Source organism: Erythrolamprus reginae, chromosome 5 (genome assembly GCF_031021105.1).
Source record: "Erythrolamprus reginae isolate rEryReg1 chromosome 5, rEryReg1.hap1, whole genome shotgun sequence".
Lineage (NCBI taxonomy): Eukaryota > Metazoa > Chordata > Lepidosauria > Squamata > Dipsadidae > Erythrolamprus > Erythrolamprus reginae.
Genome location: NC_091954.1, coordinates 7,810,376 through 7,835,982, shown reverse-complemented (window position 1 = coordinate 7,835,982; position 25,607 = coordinate 7,810,376). Strand labels below are relative to the sequence as shown.

Here is a 25,607-nt window from a genome sequence, read left to right as displayed (position 1 = left end):
GCCGCATGAGAAGAAGAGGATACAGTGTTCCCTCGTTTAGCGCAGGTGTTACGTTCCAGGACCACCCGCGATAAACGAAAATCTGCGAAGTAGGGACGCTATATTTATTTAAGTATTTATACACTATTTTAAGGCTAGTATGAAGGAGCAGACTCAAAGATGGGGAAGACGAAAAGTAAACAACGCGCTACTGTACTGAGCCAATCAGGCTCTGGGATACAAAGCTGCACTCTGGTTGGTCACTTCTCCATCAATCAACCAATCGTGTGTTGTTTATAATCTCATGTAGGCAAGTAGGGTCTTAGGCGGGTGAATTCCGCAGAAAACCCATGATATATTTTTCCATTAATATTTTATTAAAACCTGCGATGCACCGAATCCGCAAAAGATGAACCGCAAAGTGGCGAGGGACACACTGTATATGAGAATATCTTCAAGTCTGTAACCATCTAGGTTTACCTTGAGCCACCAATCTTGTCTGTGTTGCGGAACTCTAGACTGGTGACCGCTAACCTTTTTGACGCTGAGTGCCCGACGCGTGCCAGAGCATCAGAACTCGGAAGACATGCGCACCTTCTGGATTCTGGCGCATGCTTGCACATTGGACAGCTGGTAGACCAGCTGGCCGGTGCACATGCGCACAATGGAACCGAGAAGACCAGCTGGTGACTGCACATGTGCCCAAAGAGAGGGCTATGCACACGCCCTCTAGCACATGTGCCTTAGGTTCGCCATCCCGGTTCTAGACTGTCCCTAAGGTGGTAACATGGTTCAGAAAAGACAAACGTGGCTGCCCTCTGGTGGTTGTTTGGGCATTAGCCCAAATGTGACAGACACAGAATTCGCTTCCTCCTGCTTCTCTTTCTTCTCCCCTTCTTGAGCAAAAAACCCCATAAAACAGTTGGTTGAGGGTTATTGTAAAATCATTTACCTGTGTTATTGGAAGGAAAGTCTGCGGAGAGGGGCGGCATACAAATCTAATAAATAATAATAATAAAATAATAATAAAAAGACCCGATGAGAACCAGTTGGGGAGATGGAATCATAGATGCCCCATTCTTCTAATGTTAGGTTCATCTCTTCTCTCAGATGTTTTGATCTTGGTCTGTACAGCATTAGCTATTATCTCTTGGTCTCCACTCATTAAAGTTTAAAACTGTAGGAAATCTGACAAAATTACATTCAAGGCACTAACTGAGAAATGCTCTTTTATGCATCTAGGCATTTTTGATCACTCGAAAGGATTATTTGTAGTGCTTAGATTGAAACATGTGACTGTTTCCTTTCAGTAGTAGAGGTTACAAAAGCTAAGGCCAGACAAGGCATTGGGATTGGATTCTAAATACCGTATTTTTTGGAGTATAAGCAGCAATAGGCTGCTTCCCCCACAGGGGTGGATGGGATGCAGTGGGGATAGTAAGTTTATGCACTATTTATTGAATACTTAACAGTTTTTTAATTGTCCTTCCTTCTCTGGTACCTTAGTATGATCCTTAATTACTTTTTAAAATAGGAAATAATTAAATAGTATATTTTTACCTATAAGCGCTTTAATCATTTTAATCATCATCTAGAACTGAACTTTTATATTAATTAAAGAAAATTGAGCTACTTGCCTAATCCGTTATCATACTGAACTTTGTAGGTTCGGTACAAAACCTTAAAATGTTACTGTGCTGTTCAACAAATAATGCTGTCTTATCATCTGTCCTGGCTATTCAAATAATGTGACTTAATTAACTGAAAAAGAGTCCATGGTCCTATTTGAAAACTTATCTTGGTCGGCAAGCCACTCCCACCCAGTCACATGATCTCTAAGGCCCCCCCCCAGGTCACATGATTGTCAAGAACTCTCACCTGGTCATAGGCCATCAGGCCACTTTTACCCAGTCACATGACCAGCAAGCCATGCTCACAAAATAAACCACACCCACAGTATGGCAATAAATTTTTTGGAAGCCCATCATTGTGTATAAGACGTGATCTGTCGGGCTCTCTGGTAGACTCCTCCCAAAAATTCACAGGTACAAATTTCAGACACACACACGTTTGAAAATTCAAAACAATGTTCTTTATAATGAAAATTCACTTCCTCTTTTGGTATAGCAAAGAGCACTCGTCTCCAAACAAACTGGTAATTTGTACAAGTCCCTTATCAGTTCTGTGATACTTAGCTTGCAGCTGTGAGACAATTCACAGTTCTTCTTCTTTCACAAAGTGAAACACACTTTGCTCTGGTTTAGTTTCAAAGCGGGGGGAAATCAGCACACAAAAGGTCAAAGTCAGTAAAGCAGTCACGAAACACAACGATCAGATAATCTTCCACAATGGCCAAACCCACAGGCTGCTCTTTATAGCAGCCTCACTAATGACCACAGCCCCACCCAACCACAGGTGGCCTCATTTTCTTTGATAATAATCTCTCAGTTGTTGTTGCCTATGCATCGCTCTCCGCATGCGTGGCTGTATCATTAACTCTTGTTCCGAATCCAAGGAGGAGCTAGATAATTGATCTCCTTCTGAGCTGTCTGCCATACTCTCCTCCTCCCTGTCACTCATGTCTTCTTGGTCAGAGGAGGCTTCATCAGCAGATTCCACCGGGGGCAAAACAGGCCTGCAGCATGTGGATGTCTCCCCCACATCCACAGTCCTTGGGGCAGGAGCTGGGCCAGAGCTAGCCACAACAAGACGTACCGGAATATTGTTTTGGAGGAGGAAAACAAGGTTGGGAGATCTGCCTCTGCCTCCCAGCAACCAGTATAGATGATATACACTGTTTGCTTGTATTTCTATGCACGTGTGCCTGACCAATAGAAATAGCAAAGAATTGGAGAAATGGCAGTATATTAATGTCAGAAAGTTTTCTTAAATGTAGTCACGCTAACTCCTCCCAATTATTTAAATAGATCTACTCCAAACATGACTAAGTCAAGGTTTAACTCAGCTGCCCTATCTTTATACTAAAACAGGACACTATTGCATTTCAGGTTATACAAAAGCAAAAACACGCTGGGACATGCGCGCACGCAAGGTAGCTAAAGCTGCACACACACAACGCACCGAGAGCAGCGGGAATGGGAATCCTCCCCTGACAGTATCCAATCCTATTTTATTTCCTGCTTTGTCCAGGGAAGCCCCTTTTCCAAATATGGAGGCTACCTGGACTTAACATCTAGAGCAGTGATGGCAAACCTATGGCACGGTTGCCACAGGTGGCACGCAGAGCCATATCAGCCGACATGCAAGCTGTTGCCCAAGCTCAGCTCCAGCACATATGTAATAATAATAATAATAATAATAATAATAATAATAATAATAATAATAATTTATTGGATTTGTATGCCGCCCCTCTCCGCAGACTCGGGGCGGCTAACAACAATAATAAACACAACATGTACAATCCAATAATAAAAAACAACTAAAAACTCCTATTATAAAACCAAACATACACACAAACATACCATGCATAACTTGTAATGGCCTAGGGGGAAGAGCTATCTCAACTCCCCCATGCCTGGTGGTATAAATGAGTCTTGAGTAATTTACGAAAGACAGGGAGGGTGGGGGCAGTTCTGATCTCCGGGGGGAGTTGGTTCCAGAGGGCCGGGGCCGCCACAGAGAAGGCTCTTCCCCTGGGGCCCGCCAAACGACATTGTTTAGTCGACAGGACCCGGAGAAGGCCAACTCTGTGGGACCTTATCGGTCGCTGGGATTCGTGCGGTAGCAGGCGGTTCCGGAGGTAATCTGGTCCATTGCCATGTAGGGCTTTAAAGGTCATGACCGTACGTACTGGCCAGCTGATTTTTGGCTCGCACGGAGGCTCTGGGAGGGCATTTTTGGCTTCCGGAGGGTCTCCAGGGGGGTGGAAATTTTCGCCCTCCCCAGGCGCCAGGGAAGCTTCTGTAGCCTAGGGAGGGTGAAAAACGGGCCTAGCGGGCCCACTAGAAGTTGGGAAATGGGCTGTTTCTGGCTTCCGGGGGGGGCTACTTTAACCCTCCTCAGGCATTGTGTTATGGGTGTGGCCACTCGCGCAGGCGCGATAGTTGTACGCACGCGCTATTGGCACGTCAGAGAAAAAAGGTTCACCATCACTGATCTAGAGCCTCCGGTCTCCAATGAATTGAATTGAATTATGGGTGCGGGCATGCGCGCACGCTTTCGGCACCCGAGGGGAGAAAAGGTTTGCCACCAGCGCCTTAGGAGGTCGCGTGGAATAAAAACATGACAGGGAGATGATCGTCCTAATTAAAGTACCTGTCACCGATTATTTCCCTCACCTCCTACCCTAATTTCCCTGTCCCCTTGGATAAATCTGGTTCTCTCCTTCACCACTTGACAGCTGTAAAATATGCGCCTCAGATGATTGCTAGAGTAACTTCATTGTTTGAAAAACGATAGCCGGTTTTCCCGAAACCTCGTGGCTTTATGAATGGCGCCTGGTGAAACCTTTATAAATGAAGCCGAATGAAAAATAAAGACTGCTGAGGTGAAGAATGTTTTAGTTATTGCCTCTTTCCCGTCAGCCGAAGATAAGTGTAAAAGAGATTAGCTTGACACGGGTGTCTGTTTTAACCCTTACTCCCTCTCCTTGGAATTCGGTAAGAGGCAGGGCAATAAAATTCTATTTTCAGTCCCTCAGCCTTTTGACTGACAGCTACTCCGAGCAGAAGGAGGAGGAGATTTCTAACATAAATTAAGCAGATTTCCCTCTTATTGTATTAGAAAAATTGTTCGGTGTATAAAGAGATGTTTTGACTGCCTTTCAAGTTTTGATCTAGTTATCATGGGGAGTATCAGCTCTTTTTTCAATACTGCAGGCATATTTTCAAATACTAAGTGGGACCCACAAACACAAAACACAGCGTTGTGTGTCTCCCCACACTCTAGCTGGAGAATGTTCAATGGCAGATTATACCGTAGTGCTACTTACTCTTTCAATTCAAAATATTTTTCACATTCTCTCCTATTTTTAAAAAATCACATTATTCCATTTCTTCTTCCCAATTTTCCAAATCTCTATTTATTTATTTTCGTGAGTCCTTCTCTATCTTCTTTCTCATGCTCTGTTACAGCAATGACAAACCCTTCGGGCTGAGCTTGTCAGAAATTCAAAAAATGTCTATTTGATTCTGTTGGTATCTCTCTCTCTCTCACACACACACACAAACACACATACATTTTCTCTTTCTCTCTTGTCTCTCTCCCTCTTTCGCTCCCTCTCTCTCTCTCTCTTCCTCTCTCACACACTCTCTCTTTCACACACAAACACACTTTTTCTCTTTCCCTCTTTCTCTCTCTCTGTTTCTCTCTTTCTTTCTCTTCCTCTTCCTCTCTCACACTCTCTGTCATACACACATACCACAAATAAAACAGAAACAATTATCTATGCATGCATGTGTTGGTTATGACCTATAAAGCCCTTCATGGCATCGGACCAGAATATCTCCGGGACCGCCTTCTGCCGCACAAATCCCAGCGACCGATTAGGTCACACAGAGTTGGCCTTCTCCGGGTCCCGTCAACTAAACAATGTCGTCTGGCGGGTCCCAGGGGAAGAGCCTTCTCTGTGGTGGCCCCGACTCTCTGGAACCAGCTCCCCCCGGAGATTAGAACAGCCCCCACCCTCCTTTGCTTCCGTAAACTCCTTAAAACTCACCTCTGCCATCAGGCATAGGGGAATTGAGGCATTCCCCCCCTCCCCCGGGCCTATATAATTTATGTATGGTATGTCTGTGTGTATGTCTGGTTTAATAATGAGGTTTTTTAATTTTTTTAATTTATTAGATTTGTTGTGAATTGTTTTATTATATGTTGTGAGCCGCCCCGAGTCTACAGAGAGGGGCAATCACATTCACCATCATCAGGCTGAAGTTTCCAAGCTTCATGCTGTTGTAAAATGGAAACCCGAACGTGTGTGTGTGTGTGTATATATATATATATCACCTGTATATATAAAGTATGAGTCCCAGTGACCGGTCAGGTCCCACAAGAGTCGACCTTCTCCAGGTCCCGTCAACTAGACAATGTCACTTGGCGGGGTCTAGGGGAACAGCCTTCTCTGTGGGGGCTCCGCCCCTCTGGAACCAGCTCCCCCTGGAGATTCGTACTGTCCCACCCACCCCTCGCCTTCCGCAAGAGCTTGAAGACCCATTTGTTTCAACAGGCCTGGGATTGTTAGATATTAGCCTTTGGTTGATGAATTTAATGCATGTTACATTGTTTGAATGAGACTGGTTGGTTTTTAAGAAATTGGGATTTTAGACTTGTTAGTTAATTTTATAATTGGATTTAGGATATTTTATTGTTTTTCATACATTGTAAGTCGCCCTGAGTTCTTGGAGAGGGGCAGCATATAAATCCAATTAATAAATAGATAATAAATAAACTTGGTAACTTCAAGACTTGTGGATTTCTTCATCTAGAATTCCCAACAAACTGGCTGAGGAATTGTGGATGATGAAGTCCACAAGTCTTAAAAGTTGGCGATTTGGGAGACCCCTGTTTTAAAATAATAACTAAGATGTGTCTGCTCCTCCAGGGGATTTTCGAAAGAAAAATTTGTTAGTACAGTGGTACCTCATCTTACGAACGCCTCTTCTAACGAACTTTTCAAGATACGAACCCGGTGTTTAAGATTTTTTTGCCTCTTCTTCCGAACTATTTTCACCTTACGAACCCAAGCAGGTGCTGCTGGGATAAAGGGGTTTCTTTCCCCCCCCTTTTTTGAAGAAAGAAAAGGGAGGGGCGCCCCCCTTGCCTTTCTTCCTTCCCACTCACCCTTTAGCCTAGCCTTGCTTCTTCCACCCGCCCCATTTAGCTGCTCCTCCCGGCCCTCGGTTCGCCTCCCTTCTAAAGTTTGGGATTTTCCTGAAGGATTTGCATGCATTATTTGCTTTTACATTGATTCCTATGGGAAACATTGTTTCGTCTTAAGAACTTTTCACCTTACGAACCTCCTCCTGGAACCAATTAATTTCGTATCATGAGGTACCACTGTATATTGTACGTAACTTGCTTGAGTGTTGCCATATAGTAGCTAACAATGTCAGTTTGTATAATGTAAAGACTGTACCTTTAAGGAACTGTTACAGATTGGCCATAAGAGGGCGCCAGCACTGTTCCCTTTGGGGGAAGTTACTTTGTTAAGAGATATTTGTCCTGAGCTGTATTCTTGCTGTGTGCGTGGTTTGTAAACTATTAGAAGTATTATATTGTTGATTCTCTATATTTGTAAATAATAATATCGTTGAATATACATTGATACTAAGTCTGAGTTATTGTCTGACTAACCCACATTTTCCTACACCCACAACTCTGCTTAATTTGTGTGGAAGGTTTCGTACCGAGACATACTAACAACATTTCCACAGGGCCAAAAATGCCATCAAGCGTCTGTTGCCTTTTCTACTTACACATCTGTGTGTTTGAAAACACATTATTCACAGCTAGAAAGACATCCATGTAGTCTTTTGATTTCATACTGTTTTTACGGTTTACAACTAGGAGCAGCTAGGCAAACTGTAATGAACGCGCTGAATGAGTTCCTCCTCAAAAAAAAAGGCAAATCTGTTCTAGTGGAATTGAATTTGATTATGAAATGAGTATTAGCCAGCACATGGGGTGTTTGAAAAGCAAGGCACTCCTGGGTTTCTTCCGCTCTCAAGAGATGAAATATATAGATACGGACTTGAAAATTATCGACACCTCGTAGGCTGTTTGTTCCAGCTTCTGAGCCTCCCGCAGAGGTGTTTTTATAACAGCCGCGTCAATGGGTCTCTTTCCCCAGATTTAACGGAGTCGAATCAATTTCTACCCCGGCTTCAAGCAGTTGTTACAGAACAAGCAAGACATCCTAATCAAGCGGTGGATGTGTTTCCCCAAACCTCACATTGATTTTTTACTCGGTTTGAGGGAAGCAGGTCTTTAGCCGAGCATCAAGGTAGATGAGCGGAGCTGCAGAGGAGGTTTTTTATTCTGCCATCCATCTTAAGCGGAGAAGATTCAGCGAAAGCTGCAGGAAGATATAAATCAGAAGGAATGAAATCGAAGTCCTTAAAACAGAGAACGCTTAAGAAACGGCAAGGAGGACCAAGTTGCATCTGGTGGCTTTGCAGAAAACGTCTTTGCGGAAGGCTGCTGTTTTTCCGGTGTGATGGCGAACCTATGGCACGGGTGCCACAGGTGGCATGCGGAGATCAGCTCCAACGTATATGTGTGTGCCAGCCAGCTGATTTTTGGCTTACACAAAGGTCTGGGAGGGCATTTTTGGCTGCCAGAGAGCCTCCAGGAGGATTGGGGAGAGCGTTTTTACCACCCCCTGGCTCCTGAGAAGCCTTTGGATCCTGGAACGGACAAAACTTGAATATCTCCAAGACCGCCTTCTGCCGCACGAATCCAGGTGACCGATTAGGTCCCACAGAGTGGGCCTTCTCTGGGTCCCGTCAACTAAACAATGTCGTTTGGCGGGCCCCAGGGGAAGAGCCTTCTCTGTGGCGGCTCCGACTCTCTGGAACCAGCTCCCCCCAGAGATTAGAACTGCCCCCACCCGCCTTTCGTAAACTCCTCAAAACCCACCTTTGTCGTCAGGCATGGGGGAACTATCTCCCCCGGGCCTATACAATTTATGTATTGTATGTTTGTATGTATGTCTGCTTAATAATGGGTTTTTAAAAATATTTTAAATTTTAAATTATTAGATTTGTTATGAACTGTTTTATTATGTTGTGAGCCGCCCCGAGTCTACGGAGAGGGCGGCATACAAATCTAATAAATAAATAAATAAATAAACAAACAAACAAAACAAAACACGAGTCTACTGGGCCCACCAAAATTTGGGAAACAGTCCGTTTCCGGCCTCCAGAGGGCCTCCGGGTGGGTGGGGGAAGCTGTTTTCACCCTCCACCTGCATTGAATTATGGGTGTGGGCACTCACACGCGAGCAGTAGTGCACACCCATACTTTTTCGGCATCCGAGGGAAAAAAGGCTTGCCCTCACTGATCTAGGGAATGATGCTGTGTTTGGACAGCCAATTGTCCAGAATGGTATAAGGTAGGGGTCCCCAAACTTAGCAACTTTAAGACTTGAGGACTTCAGCTCCCAGAATTCTCCAGCCGGCTTGGAAGTCCAAGGTTCCTTCCAGCCTTAGGATTCTATGATAAGCATCTTGTGAGCCTTCCAGAAAAGCAACTCTACTAATTCTACATGGCCTTACTTCTGTCTTCCAAATCTTTATTAGACGTGGCGATACTCCCAGCGGTCCTTTATCAGCAGTGGCAGAAACCCCTCTGGAAGGCAAATGTAGTTGAAAGCCGTCGCCCGCCTTGACGTTCTTTGTCTCCTTTGGTCCTCGGAGCCCGCTGGCCCTAAATATAGATGTTTCATTTCGTTATTACAGCCGGTAGCTGTTAATGAGACTCGTCCTTGGTGAACTTGGCTAATTCCTTTTCAAAGCAATCTAAGTTGATTGGCACGAACGCATCCTAGCGGCTCATGATGCGCGCAGAGGTTAATCACACAGTGTACGGAGTGGTTAGAAAACCGCGGAAGCTGTTCTCCTTCACACATCCAGGTCTGTGGCAGAGACAAGATGCCCATCTTGTCGAGATGTCACTGTGCAGGTTGAAGGGCGCGGAGAGCCCCAAGGATGAAGAGAGAAAGCAGCGCCACGTATTCTCTGCCCGGCCCTATGCTGCTGCTATGCTTGTTTTGGCTCTAACAAAAGTTCTCAAGAACATCTGTTTTGGAATGGTGGCTTCAGTGGTAGATGGAAGTAGGCAGTTCTTCGGTCAGTGGCTGTAGGAATAACAAATAGTGCTATTTGAGCTTAGTAGTTATCTTGCAGACATTTCATTACCCAAATACAGTGATACCTCATCTTACAAACGCCTCGTCATGCAAACTTTTCGAGATACAAACTTGGGGTTTAAGATTTTTTTGCCTCTTCTTACAAACTATTTTCACCTTACAAACCTACCGCCGCAGCTGGGATGCCCCGCCTCCGGACTTCCGTTGCCAGCGAAGCACCCGTTTTTGCGCTGCTGGGATGCCCCTGAAGGGGAGCTCCATGGACTTCCATGTTTTTGTGATGCTGCAGGGGAATCCCAGCAGAGGAATCCCAGCAGCGCAAAAACGGGTGCTTCGCTGGCAACGGAAGTCCGGAGGTGGGGTTTCCCAGCGAGGGGAGCCTCAGTGAAATCGCAGAGGTCCGAAGGTGGGGTTTTGAGGACTTTGGTGTTTTTCCGATGCTGCGATTTCACTGATGCTCCCCTCGCTGGGAAACCCCACCTCCGGACTTCCGTTGCCAGCGAAGCACTCGTATTTGCGATGCTGGGATTCCCCTGCTGGGATTCCCCTTGCAGCATCACAAAAACACAGAAGTCCGAAGGTGGCGTTTCCTATGGAGGGGAACCTCAGGGGAATCCCAGCAGTGCAAAAACGGGCGCTTCGACTGGCAAAAGGGGTGAATTTTGGACTTGCATGCATTAATCACTTTTCGATTGATTCCTATGGGAAACATTGTTTCGTCTTACAAACTTTTCACCTTAAGAACCTTGTCCCGGAACCAATTAAGTTTGTAAGACAAGGTATCACTGTATATAACATGATCAATGCTGGAAGGAAAGAAGGAAGGGTTTGCTCTCTGTTTATATATACAGTGGTTCCTCTTACAAACTTAATTCGTTCCGTGACCAGGTTCTTAAGTAGAAAAATTTGTAAGAAGAAGCCATTTTTCCCATAGGAATCAATGTAAAAGCAAATCATGCGTGCGATTGGGGAAACCACAGGGAGGGTGGAGGCCCTGTTTCCTCCCAGGAGATTCCTAGAGAGGCCCCACGGAGGCTTCTCCCCGCCTTTTCTGGCCGTTTCCTCGGAGGAGATTCCTAGAGGGGCCCCACGGAGGCTTCTCCCTGCCTTTTCCAGCCCTGTAAGTTTGCCATCATTGGTCTAGTTCATTCTTGAAAGGCTCTCCGAATTAAACAGGCTTCCATCCCAGGTATTTATTCATTAGATTTGTATGCCGCCCCTCTCCGTAGACTCGAGGCGGCTCACAGCAATAATAAACAATATATAACAAATATAATAATTTAAGAGAAACACTAAAAACCCCATTATTAAAAGCAAACATACAAACAAACATACCATACATAAACTGTATAGGCTCGGTGGAGATGTTTCAATTCCCCCATGCCTGACGGCAGAGGTGGGTTTTGAGGAGTTTACGAAAGGCAAGGAGGGTGGGGGCAGTTCTAATCTCAGGGGGGAGCTGGTTCCAGAGGGCCGGGGCCGCCACAGAGAAGGCTCTTCCCCTGGGTCCCACCAAATGGCATTGTTTAGTTGATGGGACCCGGAGAAGGCCAACTCCGTGGGACCTAATCGGTCGCTGGGATTCGTGCGGCAGAAGGCGGTCCCGGAGATATTCCCAGAGAAAGCAGGTAACCGTGCTTTCGTTTTAAGAAAGCAAATCTCTTGCAAATCTTTGATTGCCACTTGCTTAAAGTTAAGATTGTAGTGTCATCTTCGGGAATCCTTCTTTTTAGCGTCTACCTCGGTTGTGATTGTGAGTCATCTGGTGTGAGCCCTGTGTGTCTGTGCTTTGCCTAAAACAAACTGAAATTGACTAGCCTTCGGGCATCCCATTAGCCGTGCGATTATTTCCAAAAAAAGGGCAGTATTACTGACAAGGAGCTGGGCAGTGGCTGAATATAACAGCAGGGCCTCTGTAAATAACACATCGCTGGCAGCGCTCAGCAGCTGCTGGGCTTCAACATAAAAAGCCAGCAAGTGTATTGAAAGGTAGTGCAGTTCTTCTCTTTTTAAAATATCGTCCTGCTTTAAGAAAAAATTCTTATTTTACGACTCAAATCATTCTGCAAGCTAAGCTAGAGCTACGGGTCCTGGAACAGGAAGGCAGTTTCTTCGCTTTCAACAAACAGAACATAAGGACGCAAAATCTTAAGGTGCAGGAACAAAATGTACAATTTTGGGAAAGGTTTTTTATTAAAAACAGGCAGGTCCCCGCAGCTTTCTATTCAGTGCAGCCTCGTTTATGTGTGGCTTTCTTTTTTAAAGGAAAAAAATGACTTTGCTATTTATGTGAGTTCAGAAGAAATTACTTCGCTATTCTTGTTTTGACTTCTGAAGCGAAGTCTTTTGACGGAAATAACAAAGGAGTTTTTAGCTCCAAAGTTTAGACAATAGTCAAGGCTTGATTTTAAATTTATTTAAACACTGAAATGTTATAATTTAAAACATCTGAACGTTTTTATTCAGCACAAAACACCGTTACTGGTTTTTTTTTGGGGGGGGGGGGGTTGTAACGTTTTAAAATTTACTTTTTCTTCACCCCTACAAACGTACCAAATCATCTACCTTCAATCATCAATGCAATATCAATATATAATTATATTATTATTATTATTTATTGGATTTGTATGCCGCCCCGCTCCGTAGACTCGGGGCGGCTAACAACAGTGGTAAAAACAACATGCAACAATCCAATATTAAAGCAGCTAAAAACCCTTATTTTAAAACCAATCATACATACAAACGTATCATACATAAATTGTAGAAGCCTAGGGGGAAAGAATATCTCAGTTCCCCCATGCCTGGTGGCAGAGGTGGGTTTTAAGAAGCTTACGAAAGGCAAGGAGGGTGGGGGCTATTCTAATCTCTGGGAGGAGTTGGTTCCAGAGGGCTGGGGCCGCCACAGAGAAGGCTCTTCCCCTGGGTCCCGCCAAACGACATTGTTTAGTTTAGTCAATATAATATCAATCACCAAATTCTTAAGACCTGTGATGGTGAATCTTTTTTGGTTCGCGTGCCAAAAGAGTGTGTGTGGTTGTGCTGGCATGCGTGCACGTGCCCACACCCTTTCCTCCTCCCGCCCCCACACATGAACACACCACACTGCCCCCATGCATGCGCATAATCCCACACACAAATGCGCACAGGCCTCACTGAAGCCTGGGACGTTTTAAAAAAGGGCTAAGCAGGCAAACCGGAAGTTCAAAAAATTGGGTTTCCGGTTTGCTTGTTGTGCTGCTGTTTTTTACACTCAGGAGGGTTCAGGGAAGCTTCCTGAAGCCCCAGAGTGCCAAAAAAACAGCACAACAGGCAAACTGGAAATTCAAAAAACGCAGTTCCAATTTGTCTGTTCAGCAGGTTTTTTGCACTCTGGGGCTTCGGGGAAGCTTCCCCAAAGCATCCGGAGAGCAAAACGGCCTTTCCCAGGGCTATAAATCTGCTGGCCAGCATGGACCGGATTACTTGTGGGACCACCTCCTGCCGTATGAGTTCCAGTGACCGGTCAGGTCCCACAGAGTCAGCCTTCTCCAGGTCCCGTCAACTAGACCAGTGTTTCCCAACCTTGGCAACTTGAAGATATTTGGACTTCAACTCCCAGAATCTGGGGACTTCTGGGAGTTGAAGTCCAAATATCTTCAAGTTGCCACAGTTGAGAAACACTGAACTAGACAATGTCATTTGGCGGGGCCCAGAGAAGAGCCTTCTTTGTGGGGGCTCCGGCCATCTGGAATCAGCTCCCTCCGGAGATTCATTCCTCGCCTTCTGCAAGAATCTGCCTCCAGGCTTGGGGGTCACTAGCCCCTAGCCCCTGGCGAATGAGTATGTGGTATGTTTGTGGTCTGAATCTGAATCAATGATTTTTAATGTTTCAAGCGTTTTAGAATGGTTTTAGATTAGTTTATATTAATTGGATTTCAGATGTTTTATTGTATATTGGTTTTTGATATGTTGTGAGCTGCCCCAAATCCGCGAAGTGGAGCAGCATACAAGTCCAATAAATACATAAATAAATAAATATTTGTGACAGATCACTTGATCCCCTCTCGTGACAAGCAAAGTCAATGGAAAAGGCAAATTCACTTAACCTGTGTTTGTTTGTTTATGTTACTAATTTTACAATCAACATTGACTTATTTTTATTGCGATGAATCTATTTATATTGTATTTTTATTATTGTTGTAAACCGCCCTGAGTCCTTGGGGATTGGACGGCATAGAAGTTGAATGAATGAATGAATACATGAATACATGAATAAATAAATAATTCACTCAATAGCTGTGCCAAGAAAGGTCATAAAACAGCACAAAAATTCACTTACCAACTGTTGTAGTTAGCTCTGGCCCAGCTCCTGCCCCAAGGACTGTGGATGTGGGGAAGACATCCACATGCTGCAGGCCTGTTTTGCCCCTGGTGGAATCTACTGATGAAGGCTCCTCTGACCAAGAAGACATGAGTGACAGGGAGGAGGAGAGTGGGGCAGACAGCTCAGAAGGAGATCAATTATCTAGCTCCTCCTTGGATTCAGAACAAGAGTTAATGATACAGCCACGCATGCGGAGAGCGATGCATAGGCAACAACAACTGAGAGATGATTATCAAAGAAAATGAGGCCACCTGTGGTTGGGTGGAGCTGTGGTCATTAGTGAGGCTGCTATAAATAGCATCCTGTGGTCATTAGTGAGGCTGCTATAAATAGCAGCCTGTGGGTTTGGCCATTGTGGAGGATTATCTGATCGTTGTGTTTCATGACCGCTTTACTGACTTTGACCTTTTGTGTGCTGATTTTCCCCACTTTGAAACTAAACCAGAGCAAAGTGTGTTTGACTTTGTGAAAGAGGAAGGACTGTGAATTGCCTCACAGCTGCAAGCTAAGTATCACAAAACTTATAAGGAACTTGTACAAATTACCAGTTTGTTTGGAGACGAGTGCTCTTGGCTATCCCAAAAGAGGGCTTGGTTTAAGTGAATTTTCATTATAAAGAACATTGTTTTGAATTTCAAACATGGTGTGTGTCTGAAATTTGTACCTGTGAATTTTTGGGAGGAGTCTACCAGAGAGCCTGACAGAACACCAAGTGCCTTGCTGAGTAACAGAAATCCCGGGCCTTAATTGTGGTCCTAAGTCAAGGACTATTTGCATAATGACTATCTCTAGCTTATTTATGGAATTCCAACCAAAAAACAAAATTGCGATCCCATCAACCACCCAAGAACAACTTTTCGGATGACCCACACAATATATGAAATAAAATCATAAGCAATCATATGGAACGGTACAGACAAACCGTGTTTCTCCCATCATTTCAATCATCCGTGTTCACGAGGGGAAAAAATCTGAGCCCGTCAACCTGTGCTAAATCTGCCAACGTTTCTTTAGTAGGTGGTTTGACGAAACTCCAACTTGAATAATAAGAACTTCCAAAACTGCTGAGACTATTTCCTTTTTACACTAAAGTGTAATTGCCTGGCGTCCTTGTACGTTTACTGCTGAAAACTATGACATTAATTACCCAAAACTCTGAATGTTCTTAATATTCACGTCGTGATGATACCGTGCTGTTTTGGCTTCATCGAGCGTTTCATCTCTTTGATAGCGAGACTCAAAATGATACTTACAAAATTAGAACTCGGGGCACCTCCAGGCTAATCGCACCAAAGTTGGGGGATCATACCAGTTGTCAAAATTCCAGCATGAGGAGAAAATTACTTCTCTTAATTGTTCACAATTCTAAGCATCTCATTCAGAGATGCTATGCAGCCAGTATGGACGAACCGATAACACTGGTCATCAGCAAAAGTGATGTATATGTTTTATGGAGTTTGATGTGCTGATTCCCAAAATATGCTTAGTTTTGCTCTATCTTATATGATAGTGTCTGATCTAGAAACACTTTTGTTATTACGTTATTTCTGATATGTAGTGTTGTCGTTAGCTCTGGCCCAGCTCCTGCCCCAAGGACTGTGGATGTGGGGGAGACATCCACATGCTGCAGGCCTGTTTTCCCCTCCCCCCATGGAATCTGATGATGAAGGCTCCTCTGACCAAGAAGACATGAGTGATAGGGAGGAGGAGAGTGTGGCAGAGAGCTCAGAAGGAGATCAATTATCTAGCTCCTCCTTGGATTCAGAACAAGAGTTAATGATACAGCCACGCATGTGGAGAGCGATGCATAGGCAGCAACAACTGAGAGATTATTATCAAAGAAAATGAGGCCACCTGTGGTTGGGTGGGGTTGTGGTCATTAGTGAGGCTGCTATAAAGAGCAGCCTGTGGGTTTGGCCATTGTGGAGAATTATCTGATCCTTGTGTTTCGTGCCTGCTTTACTGACTTTGACCTTTTGTGTGCTGATTTTTCCCCGCTTTGAAACTAAACCAGAGCAAAGTGTGTTTCACTTTGTGAAAGAAGAAGGACTGTGAATTGCCTCACAGCTGCAAGCTAATATCACAGAACTGATAAGGGACTTGTACAAATTACCAGTTTGTTTGGAGACGAGTGCCCTTTGCTATACCAAAAGAGGGCTTGGCTTAAGTGAATTTTCATTATAAAGAACATTGTTTTGAATTTTCAAACGTGTGTGTGTCTGAAATTTGTACCTGTGAATTTTCGGGAGGAGTCTACCAGAGAGCCCGACAGAACATGTAGATTACTGTTTTCTTAATGTCACCAGTGTATTTCTTAGACCTTATAATATTAATGATGATGATGCTTGGAAACCATACCTGCTACAGAAAAACTATAGACATTTTTGAAATCTGAACAAAAAAATGATTCAGAAAAGTACAAGGTCAACTGCAATGATTACAAAAAAAAAAATTTTTTGTAGACCTGTGTAATAGTAACTATACCGTCCTGTTTAGGCACGTTTTGAAACCGTGCAAATGCAGGCAAACCATACACATGTGCAAAACGCATGTGCGGAAGGATGCGCAGAAGGTGCACCCATGGCCGAAGTGGGCGGCTGTGTGTGCATGCTCACATTTGCGAACCAGTAGGGAAAGTCAGTGATCTTCGGTCTAATTAAGATCTAAGTGATCTTTGACCTAATTAAAATATATGCGGAACAATCATAGACCTGGAAAAAAAAATTTTTTTAAAATGACGAAAACAAGCTCCTTAAAACCCACCTCTGTCGTCAGGCATGGGGGAATTGAAATTTCCCTTCGCCCTAGGCTTATAGAATTTATACATGGTATGCTTGTATGTATGAGTGGTTCTTTAAATTGGGGGGTTTTTTACATTATTTTTAATATTAGATTTGTTTTCATTGTTTTTTCATTGTTGTTAGCCGCCCCGAGTCTTTGGAGAGGGGCGGCATACAAATCCAATAAGTAAGTAAGTAAGTAAGTAAGTAAGTAAGTAAGTAAGTAAGTAAGTAAGTAAATAAATAAGGCTTGATCCTTAGGTTGCAGATTGAGGGTTGCCTTTTAAGAAAATGCATTTAAAAGGTGAAACCAAGGGCACCAATACAAAGGGATATTTGATCCGGTATCTTAAAGATCTTATAAAATTAATGAGATGCATTCTGATTGGATACGTCTCCTTATTGTTAACATTTTTGCTCCTATTTGGGGTCAATTGAAGTCTTCGGAGAGGGGCGGCATACAAGTCTAATAAATAATAATAATAATAATAATAATAATAATAATAGTTGTTGTTATTATTATTATTATTATTATTATTATTATTATTATTATCATCATCATCATCATCATCATCATCTAGCCCTGGGAAGCAGAATTCATCTGCCATATTGTAGACATGGGACTAGGCCCTAGGAGATGGAATTCTCACTTCACCGTCAGGAGGCTGTAAGTTCAATCCTTAGTAGCAGCAGGCATTTCTCTCTCTGGCCACTAAATACTCCTCTCCATTCAGTCCACCCCAATTCAAGGGACTACGGGGTCATTAAAATACCGAAACAAATGTACTCACGTGACTTGGCCTTTGAGTCTCAGACGTATCTATCCAGTTATAGTTGGTATCCTATATATGGGTACCACGTTCAAGTTCATCCTTTAAAGCCTTTGGCATTGAGCCATCCTGATTTTTGTTGTGTGTCCATCCTGCAAGTCCCTTGGCTTCAGATCCTCTTCCTTTCTCCCTCTATAATCCAAGCAAACTTTGTGTCAGGGGTTCCAAATAGCACCTGAAACTAAATCAGAGTCCGGGGCGTATCGTTCCTCAAAGTTCCAGTTTATTAGCAGAGCCACATTGGGACATCTGTGAGAAACCCGAATCTGAAGGCCCGTATGCTTGCGGAGGGTTCATAGCCCAACTATGTAATATCATCAGGGCAAGTGAATGTGGGGTTTGCTCCCTGTTTACGTACAATAATTTTGTAGCGGTGTGGTTAAGATGAGCAGGGATTAACACCAGACAAATCAACCAGGAAACAATACCCTAATCAAAGAGCTACCAAGGGGAAAACCACACACAGAGAGACTTATACACACATGCACACACACACACACACAAAAACACTGGCTGGGCTCTATATAAACAGAGCTCAAACTCTGCCCTCACTGGCATGGATGATGTTGTCTATTAGGGTAATGAAAAGTCTGCCAGCAAACCACCAAACTCAGAGCACACCAAGGACCCTGTGCCACAGATATTCTCTTCTGAATACCCACATAGAAACATAGAAGTCTGACGGCAGAAAAAGACCTCATGGTCCATCTAGTCTGCCCTTATACTATTTCCTGTATTTTATCTTACAATGGATATATGTTTATCCCAGGCATGTTTAAATTCAGTTACTGTGGATTTACCAACCACGTCTGCTGGAAGTTTGTTCCAAGGATCTACTACTCTTTCAGTAAAATAATGTTTTCTCACGTTGCCTTTGATCTTTCCCCCAACTAACTTCAGATTGTGTCCCCTTGTTCTTGTGTTCACTTTCCTATTAAAAACACTTCCCTCCTGAACCCTATTTAACCCTTTAACATATTTAAATGTTTCGATCATGTCCCCCCTTTTCCTTCTGTCCTCCAGACTATACAGATTGAGCTCATGAAGTCTTTCCTGATATGTTTTATGCTTAAGACCTTCCACCATTCTTGTAGCCCGTCTTTGGACCCGTTCAATTTTGTCAATATCTTTTTGTAGGTGAGGTCTCCAGAACTGAACACAGTATTCCAAATGTGGTCTCACCAGCGCTCTATATAAGGGGATCACAATCTCCCTCTTCCTGCTTGTTATACCTCTAGCTATGCAGCTAAGCATCCTACATCCCACGACAGCTTTAAAGCGTCAACGCGCATCCACTTTCCAAGCCACTTGCATTTAAAACATATTCGAAATGCCTGCGGGACACGACTTCTGGGATTCTTCCCAAACGTTTTGCCAGTGGCAGTGGTCATAGGAAAGAAGTGTGTGTTCGGTTGTGTAGAAGTGTAGAACTGGGAAGCACCAGACGAGCTGCCTATGCTCTCTGCCGGGAGGGGGGGAAACTGGCCAAAGGAAAGGCCAAATTAAAAAATGGACCCGGCTCTGCCAGGAAAGACAGCTGGCTCAGAAAGTTCCCTAGTTACTCCATTCTAATCTGGCTGGCCACATCACCCAAAATCCGCGTATGTGCAGCCAACACGCAGAGATGCACCATAAGGAGAAAACAAATTGCGCATATAGGCCGACACACAAAAAAAGCTGGCGGCAAAGAGGTTGGAAGAATCCCAGAAACCATGTTCGGCAGGTTTTCCCACCCTGGCCTCTAATGACGGCCCTTCTCGGAGATTCCTACATTCGATGCGCATCGTGTGTACTCAGTGAAGGGCTGCCCAAATTTTTACCGCCACACTGTGGGTGTGGCTTGATGGCCATGTGACTGGGTAGAAGTGGCTTGCCGCCCATGTGACCAGCTGGGAGTGGCTTGACAATCGTGCCCGGGCGGCAGTGGCTTACCGACCAAGATAAGTTTTCAAATAGGTGCTTGATTGATTAAATCACATTATTTGAATAGCCACAAAAAGGACACACGATAGACAGCATTATTTGTTGAGGAGCACAGTCAGATTTGAAGGTTTTGTACTGAACCCACAAGGTTCAGTATGATAACAGATTAGGCAAGTAGCTCAATTTTTTTTCGTTACTATAAAAGTTCAGTTCTAGATCATGATTCAAATGATTAAAGCATTTATGGGTAAAAACATACTATTTTAATTATTTCCTGTTTTAAAAAGCAATTAAGGATCATACTAAGGTACTAGAGAAGGAAGGACAATTTAAAAAGCTATTACGTATTCAATAAATCGTGCATAAACTTACTATCCCCACTGTGTCATGTGTGTGTCCCCCCATAGGGGCAGCAGCCCATCACTGGGTGTACTCAGCCTTTTTTGTGTTTCTTCTTTCTCCCCGTCCCTTTCATTTTGTCCTTCAGGCTTCCTGTCTCAGTTGGTCTACGAGCGGCCGTTGACGGAGTGTATCCGGGCCGGGCACTACGCGGCCAGCGTGATCATCAAGCGTTCCGGTTGCACCTTCCCGGAGAAACCTGACTTCCAATGATACCGACAAGCCCAGGGCTCAACAGGAAATGCTGCTTACTTCCTGTCCCCGCGTGACCTGCACTGGCGTTTCTGTACTTCTGTTCGTCTGGATCTTGGACGCTTCTCTTGGACGACCTTCTCCTCCCCCCCCCCCCCCCCATCATCATGTCGGACTGGAATATCATCTAGGGTGCAATTTCTGGTGGCCTGCACATCTCACACACACGCACACACCTCAAGCGAATGCCAAAATCCTGACGTTTGGCCGACACTGCTCACCTCCAGCCAAAAGAGAATTCAGTTGGGAAATAAGTAGAACAACGGTACAAGCTTAAGAAGGTTTTAGACCTTGACCCCCTGTGTTGGTTTACTTACCTTCCCAGCTGAATCCTGGTTCTCTTGCAGGGAATGAGGAATGCAATCATAGTTTCCAGGAGTGACCCAAGATTGTGTGATCTGGGGTAGGAATGTTAACTTGGATTTCGGCTCAGGATTTCGGCTCAGGAATCTCATTTTCCCAGAACAGGATCTGGATGTTTACGATAAGTAAAGCTCATCATAGATAATGGACCGCTTACGAGCCCGTGGCTGTCTGTATCTCGAAAAATATAGGCGTATTATCTGTAAACAGAGTACAGAGAATTCAGGCAGGTTGTTTCTTTGGGACATGCCAAAATGTTTTATTTCAACGCACAGTTTTAAGACAATAAGGTACGTCAAATAACGGAAAGACCTTTATTTGTATTACAGTGTTCGCGAAACGCATTCTCCAAAGTAATTTACTATGTAATTTGATACTGATAAATAAAGGAATTGTGATACGGGCGTCCTCTGGGGTTGTTAATGCTGCGAGGGGGTTTCCGTTGCGGTAAATAGACTCTCACAAGAGGAGGAATAACTGCACCGCAATTCATCCGTGAGTCTGATTAAAAAAAAATACATAATTGAAGAAAGGAGGAAAAATTATTTAATTAAGTAACCCAAACCTACAACTTTGCTACAATTAGTTTAATAGGCAGAGCATGAAAGAATACTGGTGATATTGATCCAGTAATGAAAATCTAGTGGTCGCTCAGAGGATATTGAAGTAAAATGGGACTTCGTCTGGAAGCCAGCAGAATTGCAGAAGTGCAATTGCAGAACAAAAACGAAAAACAAAAGAAACAAAACACACAGGTGCAGTATATGTGGTCCAATAGGAACTGTGAGAGGGACCTTGGAGTCCTAGTGGACAACCATTTAAATATGAGCCAGCCGTGTGCAGCAGCTGGCAAAAAAGCCAACACCGTTCTAGGCTGCATTAACAGAGGGATAGAAATAAGTGAGGGGCTACAAATTTTTTACTACCTCACTGTGGGTGTGGCTTATTTTGTGGGTGTGGCCGGCCATGTGACTAGGTGGGAGTGGCTTGACGATCATGTGATTGGGAGTCGCCTAAAGGTTATGTGACTGGCTCTCTAGCAATCTGAGAGAAAACAGGGCCAGAAAAGGCAGGGAGAAGCCTCTGTGGGGCCTCTCTAGGAATCTCCTGGGAGGAAACAGCTGAAAAAGGCAGGGAGAAGCCTCTGTGGGGCCTCTCTAGAAATATCCTGGGAGAAAATAGGGTTGGAAAAGGCGGGGAGAAGCCTCCGTGGGGCCTCTCTAGGAATCTCCTGGGAGGAAACAGGGTCTCCACCCTCCCTGTGGTTTCCCCAGTCGCAAGCATTATTTGCTTTCATATTGATTCCTATGGGAAAAATGGCTTCTTCTTACAAACCTTTCTACTTAAGAACCTTGTTATGGAACAAATTAAGTTCGTAAGTAGAGGTACCACTGTATACCGCTTTACGGTGTTTTACAGCGGTCTCTAAGTGGTTTAAATAGTCAGTCTCTTGCTCACAACAATCTGGGTCCTCATTTTACCCACCTCAGAAGGATGGAAGGAAGAGTCAACCTTGAGCCTGGTGAGATTCGAACTACTGGCAGCCGGTGATTAGAAGAAGCGGACCACAGTACTGCACTTTAACCCTTACGCTACCACGCAGCTCATTGATTTTCTTCCCATCATTTAGCAGCTGCCCGCTACTTCAAGTTAGCATCTTTACCTGAAGTAAAATATGTTATTATTATTATTATTATTATTATTATTAATTTTTTTTAAAATTGGATTTGTATATGCTGCCCCTCTCTGCAGACTCGGGGCGGCTAACAACAGCAGTAAAACAGTACAACAAAATCCAATACTAAAAAACAATTTAAAACCCATTATATAAAAACCAATCATACATACAGACATACCATACATAAAATTTTAAAGGCCTAGGGGGAAAGAGTATCTCAATTCCCCCATGCCTGGCGGCAGAGGTGGGTTTTAAGCAGCTTATGAAAGGCAAGGAGGGTGGGGGAAATTCTAATCTCTGGGGGGAGTTGGTTCCAGAGGGTCGGGGCCGCCACAGAGAAGGCTCTTCCTCTGGGTCCCGCCAAGCGACATTGGTTGACGGGACCCGGAGAAGACCCACTCTGTGGGACCTAACTGGTCGCTGGGATTCGTGCGGCAGAAGGCGGTCCCTGAGATATTCTGGCCCGGTGCCATGTGCCGATTTTTTCCATTATTGGAGCAAAATAGCCACAAGACTAGGCAGAATGTGCCAAATTGACACAGGCGAAGAATTGCATTGTCTTCCTGGAAAGTTGAAACTACGGATTTAGGATCATTGGACAGAAGTGGGTCTTCAGGACCTGGATTTCAACTCTCGTAATCCTCATTTATTGCTCATCCTACCTGGGGAGGAAGGGAATATGGTCCAGTAAGTAAGTTACTGGCGGCTGGGGTGTAGAGAACCAGTGGTTTAGAAAATAGGATTAAATAAAGCAAAGAGAGATTAGTCCACCAGCGGCTAATAGTGGTGACAACTATCTGTCTGCTCCAGAATTCTGCACCGAGGAGTAATTAGTAGCGAGCAGCAACAGAAAATAGCCGTTGCCTTTTATTCTCCCTGGCTTGGGGACTCTGGGACTGGAAAGATGGATTAAATGAACCTTAGCCTGATCCTACAGGGATCTTCTTATCTTCTTTTATATGCATGAGTTTGTGGGTTTTAATCCTGAAGTGTTGTCTTGGCGGAGGGGAAAGCTTTGAAATAAATTCGAGGGGGGAGAGGGGGGGCATGGTGGTTTGCAGCAGCCCTTGCCTTTTTTCCTAACAAAATAATACAATTTTGTCTTTTGCGGAGACTTTCTGGCCTTTGTTAGTGGGAATTCCTGAAAGGTTTTCAGCAGAGGACCCGAAGGAACTTAAGAGCGTAAAAAGAGCCCCGCTGAATCGGGCCAAAGCCCATCGAGTCCAGCATTCTGTGTCACCCAGTGGTGCCCCAATTGTCCATTATCTACTATATAAACTTACTTACTTACTTACCTACCTACCTACCTACCTATTTACTTACTTACTTATTTATTGGATTTGTATGCCGCCCCTCTCCGGAGACTCGGGGCGGATAACAGCAGTAATAAGACAGCGTACAATAATACAGTGTTCCCTCGATTTCCACGGGGGATGCGTTCTGAGACCACCCGTGAAAGTTGAATTTCCGTGAAGTAGAGATGCGGAAGTAAATACACCATTTTTGGCTATGGACAGTATCACAAGCCTTCCCGTAACACTTTAAACACTTAAATCACCATTTCCCATTCCCTTAACAACCATTTACTCACCATTATTACTGGTACTCACCATTGAATAAGACACCTAGTGATCCTGATATTTATAAACATAATTATTTATTAACAATAATTATTTTTTTCGTTATTTATTTGCAAAAATTATTAGTTTGGCGATGACATATGACGTCATCGGGTGTGAAAAACCATGGTATAGGGAAAAAACCCACGAAGTATTTTTTTTAATTAATATTTTTTGAAAAACCGTGGTATAGGCTATTCGCGAAGTTTGAACCTGCGAAAATCGAGGGAGCACTGTAATCCAATACTAAAAACGATTAAAAACCCATTAATATAACTGTATGTACACACGCATGCATAACTCTTCTAAAATTATACACGTTCAACCTCATTTACTGCGATAGGGAAAAACATCCCCAAAGACCAAAAGGGAAAAAAAGACAAAAATTCAAATTTTTCCTACCAGTTCTGCGTACTTGACCGTACCCGTAGGAGCCCATTACTGGCCGGAAGGCACCTTATAGGCCTTCTAGTTGAAGCCTCTATTCAAGGCAGGAGATCTTACACCATCCTGGTCAAATGGGCCTCTACTCTATTGTGGAAAACCTCCAATGATGGAACACCCACAATGCCAGGAGACCAGCCGTTCCATTGATCCATTGCTCTCACTGTCAGAAAATTGCTCTCAGTGTGTTACTTCTAGGTTGGATCTCTCTTTGAAAAACTTCCACCCGGGGGTGTGGTGTGAAATCCTCTGAAGTCTCCTACCGGTTCATTTCGTGCACACTTTGTGCTAGCAGGCACTACTGTGCAGTGCTGAAAAAGGAGCATTCTCCAATGCACTCGCAAGGAGAGTCCAGGATGGGTTATTCTCAGCCTGATTGGCTGGGACTGAGTTTAATTTAAATAATTAAATATTAACCAGGCACCGCCCCCTTAGCCCTCCAGTCTAAAAAACTCAGTCGCAGTAATGGGACTTTGAGTTTGAAGCTCCTGTTAAACTTGGTTTAATAGGGTATATTTCTGTTTTTTAATAAAAGTTGTGTGCAATTAAATATGTTTTAATGCTTTTCTTCTTGTTCCTTTTTTTTCAGGCACCAAGGGGCGGCTTCAGGTCGGCAGCGTGGGTTAATTCCCTCAGTGGGATTAACCCCCTATGCTGCAGCTCCTCTCCTGAGTGAACCTCAAGCCTGGAGGCTCGTTGAGGGTTCTGAGAGGAGCGCCCGGGTTGCCTGCCTCCGCGGCAGCGCCCGGTGGACAGGCGGTCGGCTGACACCATGGGGGGCCTGCTCCCCATAACGGATATGCCGCTTGAAGACGAAGACGAAAGGAAGCCTTGTGCCCCGAAAGAAGCCCCCGCCCCCCCCCCCGGCGCGCCGATCGCCTGTTACAGGCCAGCCGGAGGATCTCTTCTCCTCGGCATAGAGCGTCGCCATCTTGGGGGGAGACATAAAGGCGTGAACGGAGGAAGAGTTCCCGCCTGAATAAACGGCCCTTTTGCCTGCCCGTCGAGACCGCTGGGGCGGTCGCCATGACGACGACGGGCCAACCCTCCTGCAGCCGCAGTAGAGTCTCATAAATCCCTCTGTACTTCGTCATTGCTGCAAGTACACCGATAGGGATTTCTTGCTCGCTTTTTTGGACATTCTTTCTGCC

The 25,607-nt window shown here is 44.3% G+C and overlaps 1 protein-coding gene across 2 annotated transcripts in view; it reads left to right on the top strand.

Annotated features, from left to right (window-relative positions):
* The window catches only part of ADK (adenosine kinase), a 311,940-nt gene extending 290,820 nt beyond the window's left edge, over positions 1 to 21,120 (top strand). For both annotated transcript variants that reach the window (XM_070752037.1, XM_070752039.1), the window contains exon 11: positions 20,189 to 21,120. In XM_070752037.1, coding sequence (XP_070608138.1) covers positions 20,189 to 20,313 — 125 coding nt within the window. In that variant the 3' untranslated portion in view covers positions 20,314 to 21,120. The remainder of the gene's footprint in view (positions 1 to 20,188) is intronic.
* Positions 21,121 to 25,607: the final 4,487 nt, after the last annotated feature.